This window comes from Corvus hawaiiensis, chromosome 11, assembly GCF_020740725.1.
Source record: "Corvus hawaiiensis isolate bCorHaw1 chromosome 11, bCorHaw1.pri.cur, whole genome shotgun sequence".
NCBI classification, from domain to species: domain Eukaryota; kingdom Metazoa; phylum Chordata; class Aves; order Passeriformes; family Corvidae; genus Corvus; species Corvus hawaiiensis.
Genome location: NC_063223.1, coordinates 18858211 through 18875654, shown reverse-complemented (window position 1 = coordinate 18875654; position 17444 = coordinate 18858211). Strand labels below are relative to the sequence as shown.

Below are 17444 nucleotides of genomic sequence, written 5' to 3'. Positions count from 1 at the left end.
GCAATAACAGTCTTATTTCCCAATACTGCTCTGCACCACCGATGCAGAAGAAAGCAGTTTTCTCTAAAGGTGGCAGAATGTTTGCTACTTAGAAGAAAGGTTTAAAAAACAGCAGCTTCAGTTTGCAAAACAAGCCAAAGAAAGAATTAGTCACTTTTGTGAAGTGCTTGGAGATTTTCAAACAAAAGGCAGCACCTATAACTCAAAGATACAAATGGCAGCAGTACCTTTGAATAAACCAGGGAACGACTGAAATACCAGTTTCAGAACAGGCCTTTTTAGGTATTTTAGAAACACAGCTACCATAGAGTTCTGCAGGGCAAGGCAGGTCAGAGGGAAAACAAAATGACAAGTGCATAGGAAGGAATGTGAACAGTCTCTGAGCTTTCAGCTATTAACTGAGGGTTTCAGCAGTGTGGGGAATGAAGGTTAATACAAACATCCTTGCAATGCACCAGCAAACCTCTCTGCTCTCACACTGCTAAGTGCTGATTTACCTAGAGAGAACATTTACAGCACTGCAAGGATGAGCCAAAAATCAGTGTTTGCCTCTTTAGCAGTATCACACACTGACAGAAGGGAGGTGTACAACCTTGAGGAGGAGTAGTTTGTTAAAATGGATTGATATTTGCAGCGTTCACATGAAAAGATCAGATTGAGTGAGTTTCCTTCACAAAATGTAGATGTATAAATGTCTTGAAAGGCAATTTCCATCACTTCTGTGGTTTAGTTACCAAAAATGTATCTGTGACTAATTTCATACAAAGCAGAAGGTAAACAGGAAGTCATTGCAAAGTAGAAGGTCAAAAAAGTGCATTAAGATGTGAATATTAACTTGCCAGTTAGAATATAAATGCATGACTTAATGATCTGTTTGGTATTTAGGCTTCATCCACCACCATCTGCAATCCCTAATAAAGGCAGTGAAAAGAACTGCAAGAACATAGCATCTATTTTTAAATTATTTTGATTACTAAATAAAATTAATGTAGTACTTTCAGCACACAAGTTTATTACCTTCCTACTAACAGCTAATAATAAATTATGGAAGGTTTTCACTTATGCCATCTCTACTTTTCCATATGTCTGTGTGGAGAGGAGGAAATCAGCTTCAGCCTCATTAAATAAACAACTGAAAATACAGAAATTTGGTTTATACAGGTTTGCTTGAGAAATTCCTGGGTATCCAGGGGAAATGGATTTCTGTATAGCTCATTAAATAGATATGATCATAATACCACTGCCCCACGAAACAGCCTGGCACAGGAAACTACGACAAAGACCAAGATAAATATTTTCTAATATAATAGCTCACACCAGTTTAAATGCAAACCTGAGGAAAGCTCTCCCTTACAGACTCTTTAAAGTGACAGTATTTTTTAAAATTTTGCTTTAAAGAGTTAACTTTTCCTAGGGACCAAAATAACAAGCACATAGGCTGTGTTTTTTGCCATCACAAAGATGAAACATCACCTCTGAAATGTAACCTATGCACATCACATTCCATCTTCAGTAAAAAAATGTAGGGTACCTTCACAATGAACTTGTTCTAGAGCTCAGAACTGTGCTCTCTCTATAAAATGTCTGTGGGGGAAAATACCCCATCCATGCTTCAAAACTTCCTGCTTACTCTTTTCAGTTATTTATAAACACATACTATTAAACCTTATAAAAGACTGATAGGCTAATCTGGCAGACCAGTTATATTATAATTACAATATTATTCCCAAGAAATAATGGTTTCCTGACTTCTAGTATGGGAAAGCCTTAACTACAAGCTAAGCAAGTTGTAAAGTGTACAGCATTTCCCTTAGGAAAGGACTCCCCAGATACACAAATCCATGCCAAAATTCTTGGTTTTATCATTGTACTTGAAGCTTCCCTCCTAGTTCATTTCCAAATAGCCTGGGTAGATTTCTGACACAGACAGGCTGCTCACTTTTTGAACTGGTACATCAGATCATTGACCAGATTTGCATTTTAACACTAAACCATTCACTCATTCCTACAATCAGTTTCTGTGATTAGTGAATAGGATGTCTGAATCCCAGGAAACTCAGACTCACTTCAACAATCCACAAAAAAAGTTTCCCACATAACCTAGAGCAACAGATTCAACTTCTTTGCCCCTAAAAAGGAACAGATAATATATTTTCTATCACATCAAAACACGAGGGCAGACACATTAAAGATCCAAAAGTGCCTAAATGCAACAGCATTTAGACATGAACAAATCCAGCCATGAGTCCGCAAAAATAAAAGAAACTTAGAAAGCAAATTAATAAAATTAATTAATAACATTCAACTCACTATACCAGGTGATTTTTTTTTGTATGCTACATCCTGTGTTCTGCAAAAACCTTTTTTCACATAACTGACTGAAAATAAACAGTTGACATTACCTGCATCTTCCAAAAAATACTGCACAGCCATCAGCACCTTCCCCTGAGGTTGAAGGTCAAGCTGTGGAAAGAAAGATAGCAACAGTGAAGTGTGTGGTTGACTGCATCTCTCAGGAATTTAAACAGCTCTTTCTAGGGTATCAAAGTAGACTATTCAATAACTATTTGATTACAATCCTCTTCCATATCTCACTATTGCAGCTGAGTCAGGGGCTTTTATTCTCTTGCTTTTACTCGTGTGCTGCATTGCTTTGATGTGTCCCCAGGAGTTCAGCACGGTCAGAGTTCACATTGTTTGTCCACGTCCCTTTCCCGTTTCTGCAAAGAAGTTTGTTGGCTTCTGTTTTTACTGTTCATAAACTCAATCTGCACAGGAACCCAGCTCTAAAAGAAAAAGTCTATACAATCCTTTATATGTTTATTGAGAATACAAACCATAGTGATATCAAATGCTGTTGCTGGCAGTGAAAAAAAGTCATATAATCAAAATTTGTTTTCTTTTCCTCCTCAAAACCATTACACATGGTTTCTGTGGCAAATTCTACAGACCAGCAAAAAAAAAAAAAGTGCTTTTTAAGCCAACAGCTGAGGTCAGTTCCTGCGCTCAGAAAAGTAGCCACTAATTCTTAAACTGCTGCCTTCATAAAAGATAAGAAACTTTTAACCATGTAAGAGTGACTCAATCTTCACTTCAGCACAGAGCAAAGTACCCCTGGGTTACACTAAATACAACTTGGGATGAAAAATCCAATCCCCAAACAAAACCAAATCACAGTTACATTAGATACACCCATGAACATAACCCAGCAAATCCCATCATCCTACAGGGATAATGAATGAGTTCATCTCTAAGGCAATGTCTGGCACTCAGAACATTTGCCCAACAAAGTTTGCAGAAGGCCAAGACCTCAGTTAGAGCTACTGATGCCAGGCTGTCACTCCACACACAAAAATAACCTTGTAGGCTATGTTGAGTGGTCTCTCTGATGGCCATGATGCTCTGTCCAAGTCATGACAGGTTGTATGGAGAAAGTTTAACACTGATGATGTCAGTGTGGTACCTGTTCTATGGATAATAAGCAGAGGATTTGAGACCACTGAACTGGCTAAAACTGATCACTATTAGCTTTTACTCTTCTGAATAATTGTTCTTGTCTTAGAAATCAAGTTAAGGTGTGAAAAAAACCCCAAGTGTAACAGGTGAATACAAACTAGAGAGATTCTACTGACCTAGGAAAATCTGCAAATCTACAAGGCACAAGGCATTCATTCAGCTTGAAAGAAACAAAACTAGGTTGGCAATAGTGAGGAATTAATCTTTTTCCTTACCCAGAACTCTGCTTTGCCATTGCCTTTCTTGCACCGTTCTGCCAGCAGTGACACACCCACAGTCACTTCAGACAGTGGCTCTTCTGCTGCTTTCATCAGCACAATCTGGATCACCCGGCCCTCATAAATGTGGGCATCAAAAGTCGATTTCCATTCGGGATACATGGTGGGTTTCTTCTGAACCAGAGTTTTCCCTCTCTCTGAAAGCCACAAAAAAAAGGACAGAAACTGTAAAATGAATATAGATCTAGTAATTAAACTCAACAAAATAAAAGAGGGAATGCTTGTACTGAAACTAAAAGCAGACTTACTGCTTCTTTTACCGTGTTGGAACAAGGTTTAAATACTCAGTTCAAGTGTTCACAACATGGAAGGCAAAGCCCACCCTGATGAACATGCAAAGGCAGTGAAGGAGTTAACACAGAGCCAGAGAGCAGGAGGGGCAAACCCTGATGTGGAATTCATAAGCTGGTTTAGTCAGTCACAACTTGACAAGGAACTTGACATGGCTCCATTCTGGTATAAATCTCCATGAAGTGTCATCTGATCATAGTGAATACCTACTGCTGTAAGATAAATTAAGATAAACCTTACACTGACCCAGTTTAAATTGAAGCCAGTGCCTGAGAGATGAAAGGCTTCACATTTCATTAATCGACTTCCAAGTTATCCCAACATTTCACTTGTATTCATAAGTCACTCTTCTTGGCATTGTACTCTACCATGACTGCTACTTTCTAAAGGGTATTTCAGGGCCTTATCTGTCATCTGTAGTACATGCAGATCTTGTGTAGTTAAGGAACAACAAAAAAAGCTAAAATTACCTCAAAAAATGTCTTTTTTTTTTTTTCCTTCTTTTTTCTTCGGTTTCATTTCAGAGCGTCTCAGCACACTCCTTTGTTAGGAGTTTTACAGTGCTTCACTATACTTAGTAGATGGATTTTTTTCCTTTTTGCCAAGAAAGGCTGGATGATCCTTGAAGTCCCTTCCAGCCTGGTATTCTATGATTCTAACACACAGCTTCAGTCTGTCTTACTACCCATTGAACTGATTTCTTCCTGTCATATCTCAGGCACAGAAAACAGCCAGTGACTGCACAACCTATGACCAGCTTTGGCATATTTCTAGAGCTGGGTCTCTAAGTCTCATCAATACATCCAAAATGATGGTGTCTCCTAAGAAACCACAGCCAGCTCTTCCCTGTGAATCTGGCACACAGTGCCACCTCCCAGTTTTCCTCTGATTTGCTGCCAAGCCAATTACTCTCCATTTGTGCCCAGGTAACTGAATGTAATATTCTACATTCTACACAATTTCTGCTATTTATCAAGATAATTTTTTTTGCAATAGAAGTGCTTTCTAAGTGCCTCTGCAGCTCTGAATGATCCATTTGCTGTTAGGATATCAACGCAGTAGTAAAGCAGATTAAATAGTTGGACCCTTCCCCAGGAAGCCGAGGTGTGGTCTGTTAGATACTTAATGTTTTAAAATCTTCCTGGAAACTCAAGGCAAAGTCAGTGTTCATTCATTAAGAGCGTGCTGGATGCATTCCACTCAGCTGTGCTGAGCTCTGCAAACAAGCACAGGGAATGGTGTCCTTGCACTGCTTTGTTAGGGAATGCCTGCCAAAGGCAGCACTGGGAGTTACAGCTCAGACACAGCCCTGAGCCACTTGCCAAAGGACATTCCAAAATGCTCAGAAATGGCCACCTGAGGACCTCTCCATTGCAAACCAAACTTGAGCATCCTTCCTCTACTCAATCAGCAGCTTTTCTCTTGAATTTGGGGAACTCTGCAGATAGAAAACTCAAGCCCTTCACCATACAAACGTAATTCCAGAGCCCTGTTCTACGAAAAAAATTTTGAAAATATTGTCACAGAATCACAGAATTGTTTAGGTTGAAAAAGACCTTTAAGATCAAGTCCAACCATTAACCCAGCACTGCCAAGGCGACCATTAAGCCATGTCCCCAAGTGCCACATCCACACATTTATTTAGAGATTGTTAGGACAGACAGTAAAGGCAAGGAGGAGGATAAAAAGCAGGCTGTCTGCACAGCAAGGCTTTTACACTGGCCTGCTTTTTGGATTGCTAAAGGCAGACCCCCTTCATCAAAAAGGCACAGTTCAGGAGGCATCCTTGGCAGTAGGAGAAACTGCTTATTTGCAGAATCTTTGACAGTAATTTAGGGTTTGCAGAAACAGCAGCAGTTTGTAGAAGAGTCGGTAATACTCTTTGCAAGATTCTTAGAGGAGGAAAGAATGATTTCAGTCTGTCCACAGGACTCTCCCCTCCCTATTCTCACGTCCCAAGTAATATCTGCTTTGATTAGTCACTATACACATTTTTACCCTACATAAAACAAAGAAGGTGTCTGAATTACTGGCAACAGCTTCCAGCCTGCCCATGCTGCTTTTGTAATTAAAATCACAGTAATCAAGATTTGCCATGGATCATAATCCTTGTCTGCAAATGAACACTTAAGTGTCAGCAAAGAACAGCCTTCAAGAACACTGTTCCTGCCTCTGCTGTGCTCAGGCCTCCTTGGCTTCTCTGCTCACACTCCTGACTTCAAAACACGTCACATGTTTGCGAATTGGCTCAACACCTAATCATTAAACACCAGGATTTTCTTCTTCCTATACAATAAACTTTTCCTTGATCATGTTTCAGCATTCAAATCCAAGAAGAAGCTGTTCCACATCTTGTTAAACTGACAACAGGAGCATCAGATTATTTTCCTGATTACACCAATCACCTACCTCTCCAAGTAGTGCCCACTCCTCCCCCTTTTTTTAGTACGTCAAATACAGATGGAAGCAAAGACTAGGAAATGTTGGAACAATTCTACTTTTCAAAAGCAAATGGCTGGGAAAAAAATAGTGCATTTATTTAGATTACTTTCATTTCTCCACATATTCTGGCAGATGCAACACCTTCAACACCATTTCTTCAGAGGTTCTCCCAGCAGACTAGGAAACTGCTTCTTTGGAGCTTAGTACATTTGCTGGATGACAACACTTTCTGGAAAAGGCACCATGCCTTGTATTTAAAGTTTAAATGCAGCTTTTATCCTCAGCAATAAGGGAAAAGACCAATCACATCGTGAGGAAGAAGAAAATTCACCCTTTTCTGCATTCTTTGATGTTTTGTGAATCCCTAGAGCCATAATGCAGGATTAGAGAGCTGCAGTCGAGCCCAATACAGCAATTCCCTCTCATCCTGTTTGGCTACAGTGGTGTATTCTAGCCAAATGTCACAAAATACTATAAACCTTTGGACCAGTTTCTGTAAAGATGAGGTCTTTGAAGGCTGAGGGCCTGGTGAGTCACTTGGTCTGTTCAGTTGGAGAGGAGAAGGCTGAGGGGAGACCTCATTACAGTTACAACTTCCTTGTGAGGGGAACAGGAGGGGCAGGCACTGATCTCTGCTCACTGGGGCCCAGTTACAGGACCTGAGGAATGACTTAAAGTTGTGTCAGGACAGGTTTAGGTTGGATATTTTAGAAAAAAACCTTTAGAAAAGGTTTAGAACCTTTAGAAAAAGGTTCTTCCCCCAGAGGGTGGTCGGGCACTGAATAGGGAATGGGCACATCCCCAAGGCTGACAGAGCTCAAGGAACATTTGAACAGTGCTCTCAGGCACAGGGTGTGAGTTTTGGGGATGGTCCCATGCAGAGCCAGGAGTTGGACTCGGTGATCGTTGAGGGTCCCTTCCAGCACAGCTTATTCCGTGTTTCTGGGCTAAGAGGACTTCAGGTGCGAGTCATTTCAAGCAAACAATTCTGCCAAAGTGCCTCAGTTACTACAACAATAACAAACTGCACCTCTCATCATTACCTATGCTCCAAGCCAATAAAGATCATTTGCTGCTCTCTGCTTGAGGACAGTTCTCTCAAACCTGCTGCAGTCCAGCTCCCTCTTCATGGCACCCCTACTACACCTCTCTCCTGTGTACTAATAAAGAAGCCTTGTTTTAAGGTGGGGGTAGAGACAACAGCCATTGTTATTTCTCCAATTACAAAAGAAAAGCTCACATTGAAGTACCTGGCATGACAGAAAGAGCAGGACTCACTGCCATTCACAGATTAAGGAGGATTACAGTATTTCTCAAGAACTTATTCAGGAAAGCATCCCCATTTGTAACCTCACCTGTAGCCAAAGCTTCCTTCATCTTGATAGCACAGAAAGGCTGTAGTTGTTCTCCTTGGTTCTGCACAGGTCCCAGCTCAAATGAGTTGAAAGATATCCGTAAAAAGGGGGCCATTGCTCACGAAGATACACAACCTACGTGGAAAGAAAGAAATAAAAACCAGAGTAAAAGACCTGATCTGAGACTTGTAAGAAAGCAACACCTCTCTCAGCAGCCATCAGAGCTCCTGTTGAAGCTATGATCACATGACTTCTATTCCAGTATTGCTTTCAAGTGGCAGCTCACAAATCCTAGGAAGTATCCAGAGCTAGTGATCCAACCTGTGAACCTCTGTACCTGCACATCCCAAGCACAGAGAAGAAGGACAGGCAGAAAAAGCCCCAGAACTACCGTGCCACCTGCTTTAAAGTGTCAGGAATTACAAGAACTCAAAACACCTGTAATTTCTAAGTCAGCAAACAGGTGTTTCATTACAGTCTTCCCCCATTCTTAAGAGCTCCTGAATTTAGAGCAGATTTCAGTTTACAACTCACAGCACCTTCAGCAATGGAGTTTGTCCTGTATGTCAGTATTGTTTTGTGAAACAAAAAGGACTTGTTCAAAGCAAAAGAGAAAACAGGCACTTGATAGAAAAGCAATGCTAGTGCATTTGGAGAATGAGGGATGCAAGGAAGGAGGGATTAGGAGAAAAGAGATAAGGTAAAAGGAATTAGAAGAAAAGAGTTAACAAGGTAACAGGAAGAAATGGTGGAAAAAAATTAAGACTTGAAACTGGGCTGAGCGGGCCTTTTGACTGTAGATTGTCAACCAGCTCGATCAAACAGCACTAGGAAGAACATTTCAAGCAATCCTGCACATGTTGGCATTTTTTTATGTAAAGACATCAACCTGAGAAACAATTAACATTCCTCTTCTATCTCATACAGTCATTTAGATAAAAGACTGAAATCAAGGCTCTTTGCAGCAAGACACCATACAGCTCCTGACAGCATCATTTACACATCTCCTACTCTCCCCATGTGGAGACCATTTTCAATAAACAGAAAAATTTTATGACTAACTTTTATGGAGCTAGCTTTTATTAATTGACTGTTTCCCCACTTTCTTTTCTGTAGAGTAAAACAAGAGTTAGAAAGCAAGTTTAGGATTATTGGTACCACTGTTTATCCCCCTGAAGAACTGAAAGCCATGACTATAATTCACATTCATGCAGTCACCCAGACTCACAATAAAGCCATAATCCTCCCACATTAATCCACTGCTTATTGCAGCTTGGGGCACCATTTGATGAGGAGGATGTTGAGGTGACCTCACAAAGAAAGAAAAATAGACAGCTTTTGTAAAAATTAACAAATACCATCTGACAGCTCACTTTCACAAATGCAACTTAAGCACAATGCTCATCAAGAGCTTTAATGAGGAACATATTTTAGCTGCTCAAGAGACCCTGTGCTCACTATGTTCAGAACTACACCCCAGTAATCAGCTACAGGACTTGCCAACACCAGAGCACATATCATTACTACTCAACAAGGATGTAAAAGAAACCAGATTTCAGCCTTGTTCACCTCTGGGAAACAGCTCTAAGACTCAGTGAGGCCACAGGTAGAAACAGACTGGGTAGGTAGCTCCCACTGGAAGGTTTATTTAGCAGAATCACAGGAGAATTCTGCTGTAAGGGACAGCCCAGCTAGAAGTCACAATTTCCAGTAAGCCTGTGACTATATTAACAAAAAATTGGAAAGCACTGACAAAGCTAAACTAACAATTGCACTGATTTCACTCAGCCCATGTGACTCAAGCCAGTGTTAGTCCTGAGACAGAATACAAGGATTTACAATTTAGTACTTTAACTCCAAGTTATCAGATACACTAAAAACAGGTACAGTGCATATGCATTTTGAATAATCCCATAATCTTTCTCGTTTCCGATGGCCAAATACATATACAATATGGAGGCCACATTTTCACCTCTGTTTCACAGTTTTGAATATGGTTATTGGCTGTAGTTTCATTGTGCTCAGCTTCAGAGCATCTCCAATGCTCGCTTCTCACTCAGAAATGCTACACACAAGCAATTCAGCAGTTAGGAGAAAACACCACTACCCCAGAGTTTTTGATGATGGTCTAAGTCCAAGGTCACAGTGGAAACCAGAAGAGAACTGCTTGCTTTTACATTTAACAACAGCTTAAAAAGAACCCCAACAAACTCAGCTGCTGCCTGTTCTTGCCAAGTTTCTCTACTCATACATTATGCTTTTTTCGCAGAAGCAGAGATCTTAAATGCCTGCATGCAAACTCTCACTGTATGTTGTAGACTATACTGTGACTGAAAGAGGTTAAGTGAGAAAGGAGGGCTTGGATTTGCTCCTCAAATACATTTTCTGATCCTTTCCTATGCTAAGATGTACTGTGAGATAGTTGACAAGTATCAGCTGCACTACTGTAAACAAAAACATACCCCACTAAAACTGTTTTTGGCAGTGAAACTCGGTGAAAGAGATGAATTTTAAATCAACAAAATCTCTCAAAATCCCTGCTGAGTACACTCATCCAACTCACAACTGAAAAGGAAAGCAGCACACAGGCTTTCCATGGTGCATTTTACTCAAGAGTCCACCTCCAATCTGTGACTGTCACAGAAGTGACAGCACAAGAGTTGACTCTTGTTTTAAGGGATGTATCTGTCAAGAACTGAAACTGAAGCAGAACACCAGCTTTGAATTGAGGGAGATTTTACAGTCTACTCATATAATCTGCATTGCAGCTATGAAGTAATAAAGCCAAACTGTTCTCCCTAAAGGGCAAGACTTTATCCAAACCAAATGGTGGAAAAACTGAGATGTGAGCTCCAAGAATACTGCAAGTTTAAATGACAGGTTCAACATCTCAATCAGTTTCAAAGTCAAAGTACAGTCTGAAAAAAATCCCCCAAAAATCTAAGGGAAAAATATTCCAGTAACATTACTCTACATGAAGTAGCTGGTGGTGGCCACAGTGGTTTAGAGCACACCACTGGATGCTGTGCTGCACAACCTTCATTTTGTCAAGGATCCCTGATCTTCTCTATTCCAAACTAAACCCATGTTCTATGTTATCTGGGACAGATTCTGCAAAATCCACAATGCTTTCCATGGAGCTTTAAAATTGAGAGGTTTTGATTGTTTAATATGGAAAGAAAATCAACCGTGTTATTATCAACTACAGAGAGGGGAAAAACTGGAAACATCTTCACATTGTCAAGTCAACAGCTGCCAGATGAACAAATGTTCAATTTTCACACTGATGTGTTTGTAACACATGGTTTTAAAGAAACCTTCAAAGCAAATTAAAACCTTAAATATTCCAAGGAGAATTTTATCAAGATTTGCTGGCACAAAATTCACATTAGATAAAAAATCTTCTCCACAGAGATCGAAGGGACAAAGGGTAAATTCTGCAGTTTCTCTCCTTCCAACAGTGCCCAGCTCTCAGGGACTGGTGGAGAAGGCAGTGCTTGCCAGGGTTCCTTTGTTGCTCTAATTCTGCCTTATTATAAACAGTGAGGACAAGCCAGCTCCAGCACAGCCCAGAAACAAAGACACAGTTGTAACTTTTACACAAAGCAGGAAGGCACATCAAAGCAGTGGATGATCTGGAGGAAAAGCAGTGGATCATCTGGAGGAAACACTGGCACTAGCTGACAACAGAGCACTGAAGAGACTAAAAACTAAGGGGCCCAAACAGAGCCAGGCTGTTCCATCACTGATAAGGACCATATATATCCATGAGAAATACAATTGAGAAAGCTCCCCTGCTGGTTTGTGCCTCTGATTTCCTTGTATTAGTCTGTGAAACATTTTGCAGATGGATGTAAAGCTGCAACACATCATGGCTTTTCCATGCTGTCTCACAGAACTACTCTGGGTGGCATGAAGTGCCTGATTCCTGCTTAGCTCCTTGCTGAGACTGCTTCCAGGGCCACACAACTGGGAATCACCAACAGCACCACACACAGCTGACCAATTTGCATTCTTCCCTGAAAAGATGCAGCAGTAACTTTTTCTTCCTTAAGATGCAAAAATATAGATTCTTTCCAACTTGCAAGTACCTTTTTTACATAAGGATTTCCTGTCCTCTGTTCTGGCAACAGACAAGGAAGACAGCAACAAATTACTGCCCAACTTATTGCCCCCACAGCACTGCCAAAAACACAAACAAGGTTCTCTGTGGTCTTTGTGTACAGCCTGCAAAGGAGATTATGCTGCTTGCATGGCAATAATAAAGGAAAGCCTACAAACAGAGATGCTGGAAGAGTGATTAGCATCCTTCACCAGTGCAGACTGCGTGTTTTTATTGCTCCCATGTGTGACAGCCCACACTCCCTGCACTTGTATCCTTTCAGCTGATGATCCAAGAGAAAAAAACAGTACCTACGCTGCAGGACAACCCACTGAACCAAAGGAATGTGGTGCTAACCACTGTCTACACTGCACATCTATGATTAGTCTACAGAGACTTTTAGCAGGTTCTGTTGCAAGCCCTGGCCTTTATATGATGTTCTGCAGTTCAATCTCAAAATGAGGTCAGTTTACAAGAGGCTTACTATATTTGCTGTTATGAACCTTGTCCAAAAGATACATAGCAGCAGCCTTCATCAGCTGGAATTCCCTAGGCACTACTGCTACCCAAGTAAACCCTGAAAAACATACTCATAACCAATCTCAAATCACTTTACATCATGATGCTGAACACTCACAGCCACCAGAGATGGCAAAACCCCCCATTATCTGCAGGTGCTGCTCTGAAAGCTTAAAAATTGCTCTCCACAAAACAGGGCTAAACTGACATGTTGATGTAGGTCCCTGCAAAAAAAGAAGAGTTCTCCAAAAGTACTGCCCCTGCAGCAGCATCACTCGTGCTTTTATTTAGGTTTAGCTGTTAATGTACAACTATGTCCTATGAATGGTTTAATTTAGAAATGAGAATTGTGGGACTATACTCATGACAGCAAAATATATGCATCCGGTGATACTTAAATAAATGCAGTTATGTTCAGAAAGTCAAGGATAAAAAGAACACTTCTAAAAGAGCCCAACGAACTACAATTTCTATAGTAATATTTCTAAAACAGTGTATCTTCATAAAATGTTTTTAAATAATTGCACAAATTTATGAAAAGTAAGGAAAAACAACAAAAAAAATTTAAGTCACAATTCAATTTACTTCCTGTTAAACTTACTGCAAATTATTTTTCTTTCTGGTAGATAATTTCAAAATGACAGTTCCATACAATGAATTCTAGTGTAAATGATGCAAGTTCGGGGGTTTATTTTGTCTTTTTTTAAAATAGTACAAGTAGAGTGGCTCAGAGTCCTAAGCCTAGCTTGGAAAAAGTGTAGTTACCATTTCCTTCCCTTCCTCCCCCAAGTATTTTAGTCCAGATACTTCTGCTTTTGCTGGGTTAGGCCAAGTCCAGAAACAGAAACAATTACATAAAATCTCTCACTGTGTTGCAATAGCCTGAAGAAGAATCCATCCAGATAAGCCATGTAAGCAAGAGATGTTCCTTGGTTTCATCCCACTTGGCCAGGAGAACAGATTGTTTCCAAGTTTCCACACCTTTTTTGCATGCTCACCAGTCCCCAAACTGCCCAAATTTGTGTCTGCTGTCTAAATTGCTGGTATTTCCCCAGCACCCTTCAGGGCAAAAAGAATTACCGATGCTTTCCCTTATCATTACAACGAGAAACTTTCCAAAATATGAGCACCAGAAACATTTTTCTAAACAGGGAAACTCTTTCAATCTTGGCAGCACAAACTCCTGGAAGGTCAAGGGGGATGCAGATTGAGGGGGATGCAGGTTGGAGGCAAGCAGGAGGTAGAGCAGACCTGATGCTGTGAGCTTTTAGGATGACACAAAGCCCAATTTATGTGAGCACAGGATAACATGATTAGCTCAGTAACAACAGTTGAGTGTTCTTAAAGTGGTTTCAAGTGTGCAGAGGATGAAAAATCTGGGTTTTACACTAAAAGATGAGTAAGTTGAGGAAATCCTGGACTCTAAAATAGGCAGCAGGCCAGGCTGTCACGCAGCATATGCTGCAAGACAAAAACAGCATTTTACACCGAAGGTCCTTTTTTTGGAAATAGAGAAAGAACATTTGGAGCAACAAAGTTGGCTTTTCCAATATTCCACAACCACTACTTGGTGGGGAGAAGGGGGAAGTACTGACAGCTATTTTTTCTTTAGAAGTGCATAAGAAATGGCCATTTAAATATTTTTTTTAAAGAGTCCCGAGTTCTCCTTCCTCTGTGAACACACAGGACTAAACATGAAAACACTACAGGCCACTGTTTGTCACCACTGCCAAAATCAAGCTTGAAACAAAAGTGCAAACGAACCCTCTTCATTAACTTCAAACCCAAATATCAGACATTAAAAACATGCAAGAGAAGAAGTGCTGCCTGAAGCCCAAAGACTTTAAAAATTATTTCTGATAGCACAAGCTGGTATCATTTGTTAAGTACAGCTGAAACAACATTTTGGAAGGATTAATACAAGGGGCTGGCTAGATACCCTTATGAAGCTCCAGGTGAATGAACAACTCATTAATATCAAATCATGCTATGAAATAGGAGCATGTCCAGAATATTTAGATAGGAGGCAAACCATGGCTTTCCTCTATGCAACACATAATTTAAGTCTCATTAGGAAGCTTTTTTTTTTCTTTGACATGGGGAATAAGTAGAGGCTGAGGTTTTTTCCTGCAATTAAGTAACACAATCCTTTCCACGTAAGAGATAAAACCCCCATAACATGGAAGGGATGAAGTTACACTTCTTCTCTACAATAATACAGCCTGTAGCCAAGCTCTACACCAGGTGTGGCTCTGTGTCACTGAAGAGGGCACTGAAGGAGCTGTGCCAAGTCTGAGCTCCTGATCAGCTCCCAGCTCCCACTTCCTCAACAATGGTCAAGAAATTGGGCAGTTTTTAGTCAGCACGACTGAATTGCAAAATGGCACATCAAGATTATCATGTGAATACAAGTTCTCCAGAGGAAGCCAGACATTCTGCAAAAGGCTTCATAGACTTTTTTGTAACAACCAGTACATGAAGATAGCTGGGCTGCTCAGCTTTCAGAAGGACCAAACCAAAGCAAAACAGCCAAAGAAAATCCAGTGTACAGTAACTGTTTAGGTACCACTTGAATCAAGTGGACAGGGATCCACATTCAGGCACATTCCAGTAGCATATTCCTCCTCTAACAGAGAGGAGAGACACGCCAAGCCCATCCTGCAGTTCATTCTTGATGAGTACTTTCATCTAGGATCCATTATAACATCCAAGATTTTCTGGCCTTCCAGTGTCTAAGGGGGCTCCAAGACAGCTGGAGAGGGACTTTGGACAAGGGCCTGGAGGGACAGGACAAGGGGGAATGGCTTCCCACTGCCAGAGGGTAGGGTTAGATTGGATATTAGAAAGGAATTCCTGGCTGTGAGGGTGATGAGACACTGGCACAGGGTGCCCAGAGAAGCTGTGGCTGCCCCAGGACAGGGCTTGGAGCACCCTGGGATAGTGGAAGGTGTCCCTGCCCATGGCAGGAGGTGGGACTGGATGGTGTCTAAGGTCCCTTCCAATCCAAACCCTTGCAGAACTCTATGATTTTCTGCTCAATTATAAGCTTCCTGGAAATTGAGATCTATTTCCCAGAAAGAATAATAGAAAATGCCAACAACATATTTTCAAACCAAACAGAAAACACTGCCTTTCTCTTCAAAACACTAAAGGGGTTTTATGTTTGGGTGGGGCTTCTTTTACATTTTCCACTGAATTCCCTTCACACTGAAGAGGCCAAATATCATAAAGACAGTACGTCAATTACAGTTTAAGAAAAAAAGAAATTTTTGTCTTATTTTAAATATACTGGGTTAATGTGTCTACATGAACCACAAAGAGGGAAAAAATGGAAATAAAGAAACTGGACATTCAAGAGAAATACAAAAAATGCCTTCTAAAACATTGCAATAAGAAAACAATTTTAGTTTGCTCTTTTGAAAACATCAGCAGATCATGCAGTCTAAGTGACTCTCAAAGAGCACAAGCCTCCAAGTCAGAAATTTATCCTACTGCCAGTACTTATGACCTAATCCTCCAAGTATCTGGAAAACTAGAATATTCATTAGCTGAGAGAACTGTATCATCATTCATACACGCTGGAAAGCTGCTGCTCAGATAACCTCATCAGAGGGAGCACAGTTCAGCCCATGGGTATGTGCTTGTGATCAAGGCTTTTAAACCAAAAGGGTGCAGGCGTTATGAACCAAAACTTTTGCTCATTAACTGTGTACAGAGTTGTAGGAATAGATCCAGTCCACCCCTCCTAGGGTTGTTTGTTTTTTTTGAGATGACCTTTAGGATCCTTTTCAACCCAAACCATTCTAAGTTTCTAAGATGGGCTGGATCTGCCTTTCTGAGCACGATGCTCCTCCTCTTGCTATTTCCTGGTACTCAGAGGCTGCTCAGGGTAGGTAGGAATCGTCCTTTTATTATTTTTTTCTGGTTCTTTCATTACCAGGAATGTGAAGGCCAAAAATCACAAAAGAAATGTAAATAACCAATTTAAGTCAACTTAATCAAGACCTTTTCCTATGGTTTATAAACTGAAAATTAACAGTTAAGCCATACATGCATCACTACCTGTGATCCTGTGAGCTCTCTTTTGCAATGAAGAGTCAAAATAAGCACAGCTCAGTGCCACTGAGGATGTACAGGGTGATGCTAAATCATCAATGGTCACAGGAGTTGATAAGGAGAGGAATTGGAAAGAAGCAAACATAACCAAAACTTATTTTTAATTAATACAGCATTGCTCCTGCTGTAATTTCAAGGTTCAGCCTTAGACTTGCAAAAAGAGATAAGAAAATGGAACCACAAATGATTTTTAACTGTCCCCTCTCCTCTGAATCACCTTCTGGAAGAAATGAGCATATAAAGCTCTACAGCAGACCTGGAATTCCCAAAAATACAGAGAACAGACACAGTTCATTAACAGCAAGTTGAATTTAAGCATAAAGGGATCTTAAGTGAAATTTGGGCTATTTAAAGGTAGCACAGAGGTTGCAGAACAAGCTGTAATGTAAACTCAGGGTGAGATGTACTATTTAATATGATTTTCGATTCTCTCTTTTTTTAATCCTCCTGGTAAGAAGTTAACAGCAAACTTTTTCTTTTTTTTGGCCTTTTCCTGAATTTTGTGGTTTAAACATATAAATGCCACACTTTGATGGATCTAAACACTTATGATTTGTGTCTGCTAATAGTTGTATTGAGTGATTTTCCACTAAATGAATAAAAACAATTTTTGTACCCTCATGGGGCAAGAAAACCTTTAAGCATTGAAATGTCTGGGACACAACACAGTAAATGAGAAAGAAAAAGCTAAACAAAAATCCCTGGAGCTTCAGATAAGGCAGAACCTTGTTTGTGAAGACAACCATGTCTATACATGCTCAACCATTTTAGGTTTTGAGAGAGTAAGAAGCTGTGTGGACTGGGTGCTGTCAAGAACATCCTCTG

At 40.4% G+C, this 17444-nt stretch overlaps 1 protein-coding gene across 2 annotated transcripts in view; it reads right to left on the bottom strand.

The window, feature by feature from the left end:
- The window catches only part of PRKCD (protein kinase C delta), a 60691-nt gene that overhangs the window by 17868 nt on the left and 25379 nt on the right, over positions 1 to 17444 (bottom strand). For both annotated transcript variants that reach the window (XM_048315209.1, XM_048315210.1), the window contains exons 2-4: positions 7883 to 8017; positions 3732 to 3931; positions 2403 to 2463 (exon numbers count right to left, since the gene is read on the bottom strand). In XM_048315209.1, the coding sequence (XP_048171166.1) occupies positions 2403 to 2463; positions 3732 to 3931; positions 7883 to 7997 (376 nt within the window). In that variant the 5' untranslated portion in view covers positions 7998 to 8017. The remainder of the gene's footprint in view (positions 1 to 2402; positions 2464 to 3731; positions 3932 to 7882; positions 8018 to 17444) is intronic.